Raw genomic sequence first — 14,436 nt, 5'->3', positions numbered from 1 at the left:
ACTTAGCGATCTAGGACCTCTGAATGCACAGTACCGATTCCATCCAGTAGAAGGTGCATACACACGCTCTGCAGTCTTCATACAGTGTTTACATTTCCACAGTAACTTTTGTCCAACGATCTCAACATGTTTTACAAACTTTCATTAATTTAGTCACATAATCCCCTGCTCCAGGAGGCAGGTAAGTATTATTAGCTGTATTTTCCAGATGGGTAAACTGAGGCACGGTTAAATTATCAGCCCAAAGTCCATCGCAGAGGTGGGAGTAGAACCTAGGCGTTCCAGCCCCCATGTCTTAATTACACAGCCTTTCTTTCCACTTTGGCATATTAGCCAGAATGTTATTAATTTTGCAGTAGAGTCAATTGGAGAAGCTCATTCATTGGTAACATTCGACTCTGCTCTGTGTCCCTGTTCCTGCTCTGCTAACAGCCTGTATATAAAGGGTTGGACAGGCCCAAGAATACATTTCCCAGATCGCAATACTCTAAGGTCACACAAGGTCAAACAGCTGTTTGCTCCCATACGCTGCTCAGTTGTACCTGATTATGAGAGATATCACTCATTCCAGCTGCCCGCTCGGATCGGTGTCCCTTGCACATGGACCCTGCATTACTTCTCTGTAAATTATTGACAGCCGGAAAAGCAGAAACCAGAAACTGAGCTGGTGGAAAATGTGATAAACCTCCTGGAACAACTGCTGAAACTCTGCTATTGGGGCTGCGAGACTCTTCCCCATGTCAGGATGTATATGGAGTCAATAGTGAACTTCTTGTGTGCTGTGAATACAGTGTATATTGACAGTCCAGTCATACGCAGCTTGCAACAAGATATTGCTATATTTATTATGCCTCACAAAACCTGTTTGAGGAAGGTGTGGGTAAAAGTTGATTTTTACAGAAGACTTAGAGACACATTAAATGTTCACAAACCAGGGGTTCAAAAACAATGGACACCATCAGGCTGAGGGACATAAACAAATATGGGAGTAAAGAGAGTTTGGAAAATTGAAGTTTACAAAAATGGGATCTCCCTGCAGTATCCTCATATTGCAGCTGGGGTATAGAGTGGCTAAGTGACTTGCTCAACAGCAGTCAGCGATGGCACTGGGCGTAGAAGCTGGGAATCTAACTGCCGCACTATCCCACCCTCAGCAGGGAATCCAGGGGCCCATGACTTGTCTCTCACCAAACCCCAGTGCTATCAGCTAAGCAGAACACAAACAAGGGTGGAAACCATGACTGCGTGCAGATGAAATCTAGGCCAGCTGCCGGCTGTCATTGCGCAGACACAAGGTAACATCTTTTATGGGACCAACTTGTCAGTGGGCGAAAGAGACAAAGTTCCAGGCTCCTCTGCAGGTGTCGGAATGTACATGCACCTGGCTACCAAGGAGCTTGCTGGGAAAACCTGGGTCTCACCCTACAATTTTAGGCAGGGGGGACAGGGGCTTTAACACCTGCAAGAGCAGGTGCTGCAGGGAAAGTACTCAGCTCTATTGCAGGGGACAGGAAGGGACAGACCTCGAGCCGGCAGCCTGAAGAAGCCTAAACTGCTTCTAAGTCGCTGCTCCCCAAGGCTGGGCCACACACTTCTTACGCCTACAGCGCCTTACCCCAGCGCTCAAACGCATCCCCCTCCCGGGGGGGAAGAGACTACAACTCCCAGCAGTCCGCGGGGGGGGGGGCGGCGCGCTCTCCGCGCTCGCGTCACTCGCCGGCCCGCCAATCGGAGCGGGCCTGGGCGGTGAGGTCACTGTGGGTGACGTCAGAGCTCCAGAGAGAGGCTCTCCGGCAGAGGCGAGCGGAGCAGGGCTCGGGGCTGAGGGGAGAGCGAGTCGGAACTGGGGGAGGCAGGAGCGGCCAGGCCCCGCCAGCCCCAGGGCGCAGCAGCAGCAGCAGGAGGAGGAGGGGGCTCGCCAGCGGGTCGGTGCCCGGCGCCCCCCCCCGGGGAGCCGCCCCTGCCGGGTCCCCCCCCCCCCGCCGCCCGGAGGAGCCGGGGCTCTGACAGCCCGAGAGGAGGAGCCGGGCAGCCGGGGGCACCATGTCCTCCCCCAGCCCGGGCAAGAGGCGGATGGACACCGACGTGGTCAAGCTGTATCCTTCCCGCGCGGGGGAGAGCCCCCTACAGCCCCTGTGGAGGGGAGGGGGAGAGACCCCCCCCCGTTGCCCTGTGTGTGGGGGGGGAGACTTCCCCATGTTGCCCTGTGGGGGGGGGAACCCTCCCCCATCCTCCTGGGGGGGGAGAGAGACACCCTCTCCTATCTCATGAGGGGGGAGGGCAGAGAGAGACCCTCCCCCATTTCATGGGGGGGGAGAGAAAGAAAGAAAGATCCTCTCCCATCGTGTGGGGGGGAGAGAGACGTCCCCCACCCCCCTGTGTGTGGGGGGGGACCCCACAGGGAGGATGGGGGAGAACAGCTTCCCCCATTCGACAGTGGGGGGGAGAGAGTCCACATCCCCCTGGGTGGGGGAGAGAGAGACCCCTGTGAGGAAAATACCCTGGGGGAGAGACCCTCAGCCCACTGGAGGGTGACCCCCCCCCCCAGTGGTGTACGATTGCCAGGGTCAGTCCCTCTGATTTCCCATGGTGCAGGGGGGAGAGAGTGCCCCTGTGAAACCAGCTCTGTCTGTGGAGGGAGAGGGTGAAACTCCCCTAGACCAGCCCCACCTCTGGGGGACCCCCTTGCAAACACCTCCCCAACACCAGCCCTTCCCACTCTGCTGAGGAGAGGCCTCCTAGAAAAGCAGACCCCTCTCCCCCAGTCCTGGGGACTCCAGATCTCTCGCCCAGCCTGAGCTCCCCCCACAAACACCAGATCCCCCAGCCTAAGGACTGAAGGCCCTTTTAAACCACAGAGCCTCAGCCTGGGGGATATAGGCTACCCCAAGCACCTATCCTGCGGGGAGATTAGTACCTTTAAGGAGTGGGGCAATGGGACAGGATCCTTCAGTCCAGCCTAGGGCAACTCCTTTTCCTCCCCCTGGGATTGTGACTCCCCCAGGGTAAGGGAGAGACTCCCCCTCCCCCCATCAGATATTATGACAGCTGGTGGTCAGCCTCGGAAGGGGTGTTCAAAGGACTATACCCCCCCTTTCAGATGACACCCCCACCCCTGGCTCCCCTCTTTCCCCCAGACCCCTTCCCTGGAATGTAGTTCTACAGCTTAGGGTGGTGAGGAGTGGGGCTGAGAGAATGCGGAGGTCTTGTCTAATAGCTTCAGCCCAGAGAGAACCTTTTGTGATGTTTATTATCATTTACTCCATGGTTTCAGCCTGCAGTTCCCAAAGCTTCTGGTGCCAGCCTAGGGATTTGTTTGTTTTTTTTAAATTTTGGGGGTGGGGGGGAAGAGCCTAGTTTGCAACAAACCAAAAATAAGGTGCCATGGAGTGGGAAGAAGGGGTTTCAGTGCAATTGAAAAGTCTCTCTCCCCCCCCTCCCCTTTCTTGCTAGAGGTTTTGTTTATGTAACACTCCAGTTTAGGGTAGGTTTTTTTCTTTCCTAATGGATCTATTTTTATTTTTCTCAGTATTTTTATTCTCATCCCTCATAGGATGGTGTATCCCTCTCTTTTGCTGTCTGGAGTGTGGGTGGCTTTTGAAATATCGTTGGGAATTCGATTATAGAATTGTTTTATTAATAGTTTTGTTTACGTGGTGGTGGTGTGGTGGTGGGGAGAATCGACATAACCAACTGAAATGCTTTCAGAGATATTTTCTCCCCCAGGAGAATTTAGGGGTGAGGGATCTGTTTTTTGATTGTGGTAGGAAGGTTGGGGGTTGATAGATCTGATTTAGTTGCTAGAGGCAGAGATAAACAAAGTTATTTGGTTTTGTTTTTTAAAAGAAGGGATGAAATCGACAACACTGATGTTTATGGCATGAGGACAATTTACCCAAAGAAAACTTGCTAATGTTTTGTGTGTATGTTTTTATACAAAGCTTCTTTATTTATTTTTAATGTTGTTTATAACAAATAGGAAATGACTACCAATCCTGGTAGACTCTGAGCTATTTTTATTCTGGAGTTTAGAGTTACAACATGTCATACCCTCCCAAATGCAAATTTCAATTGATGGTTAATTTCACTAGGAGTAGGGTTGAGAACTCCAGCTGTTTAGTGGAAATAATCTTCATTGTGTATAATTTTTGAAGAGGACTGTGCTGGAGTGTGGATGAGGCCCATTATGGCCTGATGCATTTTCTCCCCCTTTTTTCCCCCCTGCTTGGTAGCCTACGTCTAGAATGACTACAGCATTTTAGGTGACAAAGAGCAGTTTTTGGTATATTATGGCTTGGTGGTAGATGAAGAGCAGTAAATAGGTTGACATTCCTCCCAATCTCAGTTAGTTTCCGATCTCCTGCTCTTTTCCCCTGACAAGAATCGAGAGGCTTTTTAAAACTGTAGCTTTTATTATTGTTACCCCAATGTTCTTGGTATTTGAGACAGAGGGGTGGAGCGGTTTGTTTCTTGTGGACAGCAAAGTTAGGAAGTTGTGTATGTCAGATGACTCGCCTCTCTACCTTCCTCCTTCCCCAGTCTTTTTGTTTGTCTGGCCTTCCTTCATATCTCTGGGCCTACACTCTGATTCATCCTAAACTACTGAGCCACTTAATTTTTCTGGGTAATCCTCCTATCTGTAAACCGATCTGCACATTATCTGAAATAAGTGTGTGTTTGAGGGGTGCGGGTGGGGTGGGGATTGAAGCTGGTTATGGTGGCGAGTAAATGAGAGAGAACTGTACTGAAGGAATGCACTTGAATGTGGCTTGAATTTTTTTTGTTTGCTGCCATTTTCATTACAATCTCCCGTTTCAGCCTCTCTTTAATGTCTCTAGTATATAATCATGGCTCAGATTTACAGCCTGCCAAGAGCTACCTTGTCTAGGAAGGAACTAGAGAGCAAGTTACAAGTCTGCTGCCTTTTACTGCTCTGACAGGTTTAGGAGAGGAGTGGAGTCCTTCTTTATTATTCCTATTTTCAATCCCAACACGTCCATGTCCTTTTGTAGATGTTTCTTTGTGACCAGAGAACAGGAGAGGTTGGTTGCTTGTGCATGCTCTCTCTCTCTCTCTAAATTGCAAGGGGGAGTGTTTTTTTTTAACTGATGTTTAATAATCAGCTGGATGATTATGTTCTGACACTGAGTCATTCATTGTTTCTCTTCTGATCCCTTCTCTAAATGCTGGAAAGAGCCTAGAAGCAGGGATTTGCGTTGCATTTTGACACTGTTGGATTGATTGTCTCCTTCCCCACACCCCTCTCGAGTGTCCTCACTGCCTAAATATCAGACCCAGTAGAGTTGTTCTATTACATGCAGTGCTGTGCACAAAAGATCAGAAGCTTCCTGTGCCCCCCACTGGAGAATGACTTTCAAGGAAGTTTTATACCCAGAATATAGGGAATTACTCAGATTACCTGAGATCTGATACTGGTGACCGTAAAAAAAAAAAATAATAATAATAAAAAAAAATTGATCAGCCTAGAGATGTGCATAAGTTTCCTCCTCCCTTCCACCCCCATACTTCTCCAGGTAGAGGGGGGAGCTTGTGCAGCTCACTATGTCCTCGAGGCTTGTGGGACTTGCTCCCTCCCCTGTTGCATGGCAGTTGCAATCCCCTCTCGCCCTGGATGAGCCAGTGCCCCCCTGTGAAATGACGAGCTGCTTGTTTTGGAAAAGTGTTTGCAGGCAAAAGGCCTCAGGCAGAGCTTGCAACTCAGCCGATTGGTTGCTCTGTTACTACCCGGAAACCGAGGCCTGGGCGGAGCAACACGAACAGCTGATAGAGTGTGTGACAAGAGTGTGTTTATATACTGGAGAGTGGGGGCTGGGGAAAGAGAAGGAGGCCCAGTGGAAGCCTTTGAAAACAAGCACAGGGCAATCTTTGGAGGAATGGGGTTTTTTTGGTGTGTGGGGGAAATTTCTTATATAGGCAAATACGTACAACGGGTATTGGGTATCCCTGAAATGTTAATCTGTGAGATTTTTGGAGTCCTGCAATTACATTTCTTGGAGGTGATTCTGGTAAGGATTACAATAGTATTGAGGTTGGGAGTTTGTTCTGCACCAGAATAGCAGTGTACATATGAATGCAGTTTATTTGCAGACTCTATTTGAACTCAGTTTTTCAGAATTTTACTTTATTTTCCTTTTATATAGAGAGTCTTATGACTTGATCACAATGTCTAAACTTTTAAGTGTCAGAGCTGAAGTTAGAAAATAATGTCACACGCTGTCCATGAAAGGAATTATAAATACAGCCACATTTAGCTTGGTGAATCTTGTCTTTTTGGCTATTGGGACACAAATAGCTGCTGCAGCAGCAAAAATTTTAAACTGCTGAAACTTTGTGAAGAACAGATACAACTTTAGATAATGCTTTCCCAGCCTAGTTGACAGAGGGATGACTTTGTTCGAATGAGATCATTTTAAAGTTATTCCAAAATTATCTGAGGCTAAAAATGAAAAATAAATGCTAAGATACATTTACCTGTGTATTGATGAATGATTTGTAATTGCAAAAGACAGTACTATTGGGTTAAATCAGTTGTTAGATTAGCTGAATCAGAGGACAGAAAATATCTTATGTTCAGGATAAATTTAATTTTAAGCTAAAACTTTCACAAGGTAGAATGTAAATCCTGAAAACATCATGGGGAAGTTTTTAAATCTTTTGGTCTCCATTTTAATTGACTCTGAAGGAATGGGGGAAGTCATGATACTTTTTCAAACTGATGAAGACTTGGAAACAAAATGCCTAGAGTTAGGGCTCGGGAATATGTGGGATTTTTTTTGTTTTTGTTTTTTTGGCATTAGTAGCTTGGGCTGTGGTAGCAAACAAGATATTGTTACTTATCTCAGTTGAACAGTGACCAGTATGCCTCATATTCACGGTCTGAGTGCATGTTCTCCTACCTGCCATTTTAAGAACTTAACCCCATGTATCATTTTGCTAAAACAAAAAAATTCTCTCAGCCTCAGTGGCAACCTTCAAAAGTATCATCTTGTTTGGTTCAGAGCGGAATTTACCTCTACTAGCTAATGAACCCCCCCCATCACCCATAAGTTCCATTGTTGCTTTGTCAGTCTGATTGCAGAGGTCACTGAAGCTTAGACTTGCAACACAAACCTGAAAGGGTGCTGCTGCACCTGCATCATAATATAGTCCATAGTTTTATGTCAATAACCATTGTACAATATGAATTTGGTTAAAACTTTAGATTGTAAAGATAGAGCAGACATTTTAATCTGACCCTATTTAAAACAAAGACTTTGTGGATTTTTCAGCATTTGAGTCATGTTAACTACTTGTGCCTACCATACTACTTGGTTTCAGAGCAATGATTTTAGTGGACTGTATGCCATTGCAGTCTTTTTGGGGATTACGTTTATGGTTCTCAGAAGCAATTATTGGTAAAACTAAACTGGAATTAGATTGCTGAGAATTGAGTAAAGTATACTTTACTAAACACTTACTGATTAAACAAATCTTGGAAGCAGTTACTTGATAGTAACAGTAAAATACGTATGTGTGCTTTTTAGAAAAGCTAAGTGGCTTGCTTTGTAAAATCATGTCTTTATTCTTATTCCTTATATTGCCATGTTTAGAAAGGCCTACTTTTAACACCAGTTAAAATGCTTTTATGTAATGTGAGGGCATTCTTCTGTAAATTGGTAAAGATTCAAAGTCAGTTGTGGATGATTTTGTAGTATAGTCACTAACTCTTAAAAGGGAAGCTCTTGCTATGATGAGAACCCCAAAATGTGTTAAAAATCATTTCTTGGCAGAAAGCAAATAACCTCCTACATCTGTCATGGCAGTGAATCACTCTCACACTGGTAAATTTCAACATGTAGGAGTAGCCATAAGATGCCCCCTGTTGAATCGTTGCCGTCTCCTCTCTGGGTTCTTTGGGTTATGTTTCCATTTGCCTCTGAGACCTTTGATGTAATGTCCTAAGTAAAAGAATGGACTGCAAAACACTGTTTTCTGTTATCAGTGCTACAGTAGACTCAAAAATAGCTGTGCTCTCTAAAAATCTTCTGAAAGGCATACGCATAAAATTGAAGCCTTGAATCTTCTGTGTTCCTGCACTGTTGCTATTGAGGTGCCCAGCAGAATGGTGTTGGAGTAGTGTTAATGCTCTTGCTACAGAGTGCTGTTGGTATATTACCTTGCCAAACATAGTCTAAATCAGTTCGAAGTAACCTGGGTTTCTGCTCAACAACACAATGTGAGGCCTTGTGATTTATTTCCATCCAATTGAGAGGAAAAAGTCCGTCCGTTCTAGTAGATGTAGATCAGCATACAAGTTGAGCTTTGTAGGATAACATCCTCAAGCATTACAATTTGGGTTTTTTTAAAGCAATTTAAAGCAGCAGGAGTGGGTAACAGCAGACAATTAAGAGGTGAGCAGCACAGCAGGAAGGGAACACATGAGCACTGCAGTGGTACAGAACGATCACTCACAATTGCTACATAACTTGTCATTCTTAGCACCTGTTGCTATTTTGTGCACTTTTAAAACCATGTAATTGACCACCATAACCAGGCTATATAAACAACAGATTACTATTAAAAGTAGAAAAGTGCCCACAGTTAAAGGGCCATGGGACAGTATGGAACTTTCTACTGGCCAAACGGCTATCCTGAATATAGCCATTAAGGTGTAAATTTGAAGATGGTAAGCGACATTTCTGAGTACTCAGTCATTTTTTTCCCTTTCCTGGAGTCCTGCCCATGCTCCTGGCAAGAAAGATGAAAGGTAACTGCTGAATAGCACATTTTTGAATGTTAGATGAGGCTATATATGTGGGTACATGTGTAAGTATTTAGCAGTTCATTATTTTCCTTCTCTTATTGTGTGTGCTCAACTCCCCTGCTTTCATCACATTTTTCAGTGGCCTCTGTCCATATATTTCTGGAATAGCCCACGTACACAGGGTATTGCTGTTTGCTTCTCCCCACCAAATAGTGCAGGGATGACTAAAGAATCATGCGATCTTACTGTCTCTAGTTCTAATAGGTCATCCAGTGTGTCTGTGTGCCAGCACCCTGTTGATCCCTACAGAACACTTGAAATTGAACTGCAGAAAACACTAGAAAATATCCCAAGTGATGGCTCTTCCTTAACATCACTTGGGTGACTATTCTATAGTCTAATAGATCTTGCTGTTAGGAAGTGTCTCTATTTTTGTCTGAAATTTTCACTTCTTTAATTTAATCCAGTTTCTCCTTGTTCTACCCTCTTACAGCACCCAAAATTCCTCTGTCCTTGATGTTGACACACTTCAAATACTACTAGGCTATAATTTTCCCCACCCCCAGGTTATTCATCACTAAGCCAAACTGTCCATAGAGATTCCTCACAAATCAGTCTCTATAGCATTCTGATCAATTTTATTTATATACCTAGGTGTTATATTTAGCAATATTTTTCTGGTAATGAGGTGCCTGGAACTGAAGAGGGGATTGCATGCAGTGTCTGGAAGGAGATATCTATGATTGCGTGGCCTTCAGGCCCTGTGTTCCCATTCATGTTTGCAGCTGCGACTGATGCCAGCTTCAAAACTAGTGTGGTTTTAACTGATGCTGCTTTCCAGGCACTATTTCTCATGGTGGTCTTGACGTTCTAATGACTCTAAATCACTTGCCTTGTTCTCCGTAGCAATATGAACGCCGGGAATAACAAGTTGACTTAGTCTCCAGAAAGAGGCCAGGTTAATCATGCTCTTCACACACTGCTGTTTTTGGTTTGGGATACCATATCTCACCCGTTGCTGAATGGAAGCATCTTTGTCAGTAGTGTCATTATAATTGCCATGTTGACTGACAGATCTACTATAACTATAGATTACAGGGCACGTTTTGCACACAACATGAAAGGAATGTAGTAAAATACAGAAAGTAACATCTGACTTCAATTTCTATTTAATCACTTTGAAGGGACTTCTAGTGTAGCCGTTTAAATTATATTCTTTATTCTGTAATGATGAGTGCTGCTCTCCCACGCCAGAAGTGGCTGCATTTTAGTGGCATGTACTCGCTCTAATTAAAGTGCAGTGGGATCCTTTAGCATAAGGGGAAGAGTATGGGTGTAAAAATAACTTCCATTACAGTATTAATACAAATCATTAGTTACTGTATTGGTCATTCTAAAACATTCTGTAATACCTATGAAAATTTGAGTCTGCAAATTTGGGTTCTTTCTGTGACATCAGCATTTTTATATTTTTATATCAAATTTTTGCTAACACCTTGTTAGTAAAATTAAGTAAAATTCATTGATAGTAACTGCTTTTTAGAGGCTTTCCATCCTCTGTGAAAGTCTGAGGTGTGAGGCTCTAGTTTAGTTATTAGTCTAGAGGCTACCAAGTCAGCCTCTGCAAGTGTGTCAAGGCCCTGTCTACATTGGTGCTAGATATGTGAGCTCTTTTGTTTGAGCACTTTCCTTGCTAATGACAACTCATTGCAAAATTTACTTAACATTATTCCTAAATTCCAGTGTGTTTTATATGTGGCCTTGAACATTCATAATACGTGTTGAGGGTGAGACCTGGAATCAAAGTTACAAATTTGCAAATCATTGCTGCCTTCTTAAATGCAAGATAACCTTGGTATAACAGCTGGTTGTTTCTAGTCAATTATTTGTGGAGCTCTGATAGACTGGTTATATTAGAGAGACGGTATCCATAATAATGAGTGGTGTTGGGGAGCAGACTGGTCACTGCTATTCATCCTGTCTCATAATATAACAAGGGAACAGTCAAATGGAAATACATTACATTTAAAACTGATTAAAAAATACTTTTTCACACAACACATCATGTATAGAACTTGCTGCCACAAGATGCCATTGAGGCTAAGAATTTAGCAGGGTTTAAAATAGGATTGGGCATTTATGAGTAACAAGAATATCCAGAGTTGTTATCGAAAAGGTGGAAAAAACCCAAAGGGATGTCTACACAGCCCGTGTTGGTAGATCTGGGCTAGCAGGGCACGTGCTGTGTAGACAGCACTTTGAAGTTGCTGCTCAGACTCTGAAGCCCACCCCCTGCTCCCTAGGTTTCAGAGACTGAGCTCCGGCCTGAACTGCAAGTTCAAAGTGCTCTCTACACAGCTGTTTTTAGAGTCCTAGCATATGCCCTGTTAGCTCTCCCCAAGCCCTGAACCTGCCACGGCGCGCTCCCCAGTCCAACCCTGGCCGGGGGGGGGAGAGGGGAGAAGGACAGGTGCCCCTCCCCCCGGACCTGCTGCGGCTGGGAGAGAGGCGCCTCTCCCCCCCCCAGCCCAGGTGCTGCTGCAGGGACAGAGAGTGGGGGGGGGGTGGATTCCTCTCTTCCCACTGTAGCCCGAGTGAGCCCCATTGCACCCAAACCCCTCATCCACAGCCCCACCCCTGAGCCGAGCCCCACCCCGCACCTCAACCCTCTGCTCCCCAGGCCTGTGCCCCCTGCCACATTCCAAACCCTTTAGCCCCACCCCACCACATGAATTTTATGTGCACCAATATGGAGGTCTTGTGTCACATATCACCTCTATATTGGTGCACATAACAAAATTCAATCCCCACATGGGTGGGAAAAATTAGAGGGAACACTGGCTGTGGGATATACCTTAAGCATTCTGGAAGGGAGAATCATCCCTTTTCAGGGCATGAGCTGACTTCTAACTAATGGTGGGTAGGAGGGAAGCTTTCCAGGGGCATATACTGCCAGGTTTCTTGCGCTATTCTGTAAAACAGCTGGTACTCCCCAGTGTTGGAGGTGCATCCACTGGACCTGATCTGATCCAGTACAGCAGCTCTTATGATGGTTCTTGGCTGCTCCAGTCCAGAATAGAATAGAAGAGAATTCTAGACTTTTCTGTATAAAGGAGCAACTAAAAGTTGCAAAGTATCTGAAATATTAATTCTGGATGTCCTTGATTTACCTTCTGTGCACTGGATTAATAGAGGCAAAATTGAAATTATTTATAAAATATTAACATAACCTCTTTGGCATCTTAGGAGACTAAGTGTTGCTTCATCTGTCCTCACAATGGCAAAGTCATGTGCCCTAAAACTGTTAAGGGAAAAACCTGGAAACATGGGAGAATGTCATCAACAAATCCACTGATTTGCAGTGGAATAACTATGGATAATGAACCTAGATCATCTGCAATGTATTGTCTGCAAAGACTTGACTGAGCTTAGAGCATTTCTAATCTTAAACAAGGCTGTCTGCAGAGCTGAGAAGTTCTATTTTTAAACTGTGCAGTGAATAAAGACTGAAACTTTGAGGCTCTAGTTTAGTTATTAGTCTAAAAGCTACAAGGCCCTGTCTACACGCTGCTGAATCTGTTATCTTACTTCTGTTCAAGTATGTTCCTTGCTAATGGGGTTTCCTTGCGATGCTGAGCTGCAAAAGGCTTGAGTAACTTTGACTTCTTCTGTGTGAACAACTTAAATTGAAAGATCTCTTTAAAAAAAATAGGGTTGGGGTTTTTTGGTTTAAAATGTGCTGTTTTGTTGTCTAGGTTAAAAAATGAAGACCAGCCTTTGGGATCTGCAATAGTGGGACCCTAGGTGTTGGCTACTCTTTTAAATAGTCTCTAGTCCTCTTTGCTGTATAGAGCGTAACATAAGCAGATGGCTGGTATCTTCTATACATTTCATTCATTATTTACAGCCACCTAGAGCTAGCCAGCCTTGGAGCTCATAGCTGTTGGGTCCTGGTTTGGTGGGGAGCTTGCCAGTTCTTGGCTGCTTGGGTTTCTTGTGACAGCACTAAGACTACTGTATGCTCCCTCCTAGCAGGCTGCTGCAACTGCGGCGACTCCTTTGAGCTCCCACTCCGGCCTCCCTCAATGGTGTAGGGGCAGTTCCTCCATGTAAGATGCTATCAGCTGAACCAGCTCCTGCACGGAAGTGTGGACCTATCTCTCCATCCTTCAGAGCCCCAGTGCTTGGATACGGTTGTGACGGGCACAGTGTAAGACCCTAGATGGCTAGTAATAGCACCCCTTAGGGAGCAGGGAAGGGGAAAGGAGGCAAGAGAGGGAGGGTCTCAAGACGGGGCATTGCAAAGGCCACTGATAATGAGGGGGGTGGGGAAAAGGTGGGAAGAGCAAGAAGAATGGGACAGAAGGGGAGAGCAAAGGGGAAGACAAACACGAGCGAGCAAGGAAGCGAATGATGGAGAACGGGGACAACCACAAGGAAATGGGATTCTAGGTTTTCAAAGAGAACAAGAAGACAGAAATAGGAATGGTAGGGAGGGGGTGTGGTGGGGTGCCCACCCCACACAAGGCCTGGAGGAGTTTCAGTGGCTGGGCAGGCCAACTAACTGTCCAAGCTGCACCTGCAGGAGACAAGGAGCAGGCCACTAATTGGAAATGTGCCCAGCTGGGCATAAACAGGAGGGGCCTGTGTAAAGCCCGGGAGCTATGGGCAGCAAAAGGCTGCAAGGAAGTAATCTACAGTCACTCCCTGGAGGAGGGAGCTTGGGCTGGCAAACCCAGAAAGAGAGGGAAGCTGGGGGGAGGGATAGCTCAGTGGTTTGAGCATTGGCCTGCTAAACCCAGGGTTGTGAGTTCAGTCCTTGAGGAGGCCACTTAGGGATCTGGGGCAAAAATTGGTCCTGCTAGTGAAGGCAGGGGGCTGGACTCAATGACTTTTCAAGGTCCCTTCCAGTTCTAGGAGATTGGTACATCTCCAATTATTACCTAAATGGATAAGTAGGAGGAAATGCAGGGAATCAGCAGCAAGGGGTAGGGCTGTACAGGCCTTGGCTGCTTGTGGTCCCTGGGCTGTTGGGAGGAGGGCTGAGATTTGTAATTTTAAGCACTTTGAGGCATCTATTGAATCATGAGTAACCAGCATTAATTAACTGTTGCAAGACTAATTTAAAACTCCTCACAATGTACTAGTTGCTTCCAGCTTGGGAAACGCTTCTGGGGTGTTCGTATGGAATCTCAAGTATTGGCAACTGTGCCTGGGACAGCTTGTGCTTCTGTATCAGAGGAGGCTGGCGGAGGCCCAAATGTTACCCTCCCCCTTTTTAAATTAAGCGTGTGGGGGTGGGGGACTAAGGTCAAATGAAACAGGTTAAGTTTGAGACACGAGGGCAGAGAAGAGAAATAATCTTGCTGACATTCCCAAAACCTTTAAAGCTGGCCCTACGAAAAACCACCATGTGCTGTTGGGTATTGGTTACATGTAGCAGTAATGCAAGTATTAAACCTTACAATAACTTGGCAGCTTCCATGCTGTGCTACTGCCCTGGGAGAGTGATACATCCGTATCAGTGGTACCTAGGAATAGTTTTGCTTGGGTTTTGCTACTATACTTAGTCAATTTGCATAAAGTTATTTTGTGTTTGGTTTACAGTAGTTGCAAATTTGAAAAGGAAGGACAATGTACTACAGGTGAGTGCTTACTAAGGTCTGAGTGGC

The 14,436-nt window shown here is 45.5% G+C and overlaps 1 protein-coding gene across 2 annotated transcripts in view; it reads left to right on the top strand.

The window, feature by feature from the left end:
* Positions 1-1,789: 1,789 nt before the first annotated feature.
* Positions 1,790-14,436, top strand: part of UBE2H (ubiquitin conjugating enzyme E2 H) — a 76,542-nt gene continuing 63,895 nt past the window's right edge. For both annotated transcript variants that reach the window (XM_045028295.1, XR_006581764.1), the window contains exon 1: positions 1,790-2,096. In XM_045028295.1, coding sequence (XP_044884230.1) covers positions 2,044-2,096 — 53 coding nt within the window. In that variant the 5' untranslated portion in view covers positions 1,790-2,043. The remainder of the gene's footprint in view (positions 2,097-14,436) is intronic.

Source organism: Mauremys mutica, chromosome 1 (assembly GCF_020497125.1).
Source record: "Mauremys mutica isolate MM-2020 ecotype Southern chromosome 1, ASM2049712v1, whole genome shotgun sequence".
Lineage (NCBI taxonomy): Eukaryota > Metazoa > Chordata > Testudines > Geoemydidae > Mauremys > Mauremys mutica.
Note: the sequence above shows the minus strand (reverse complement) of the source record. Positions and strands in the feature narration are given on the sequence as shown.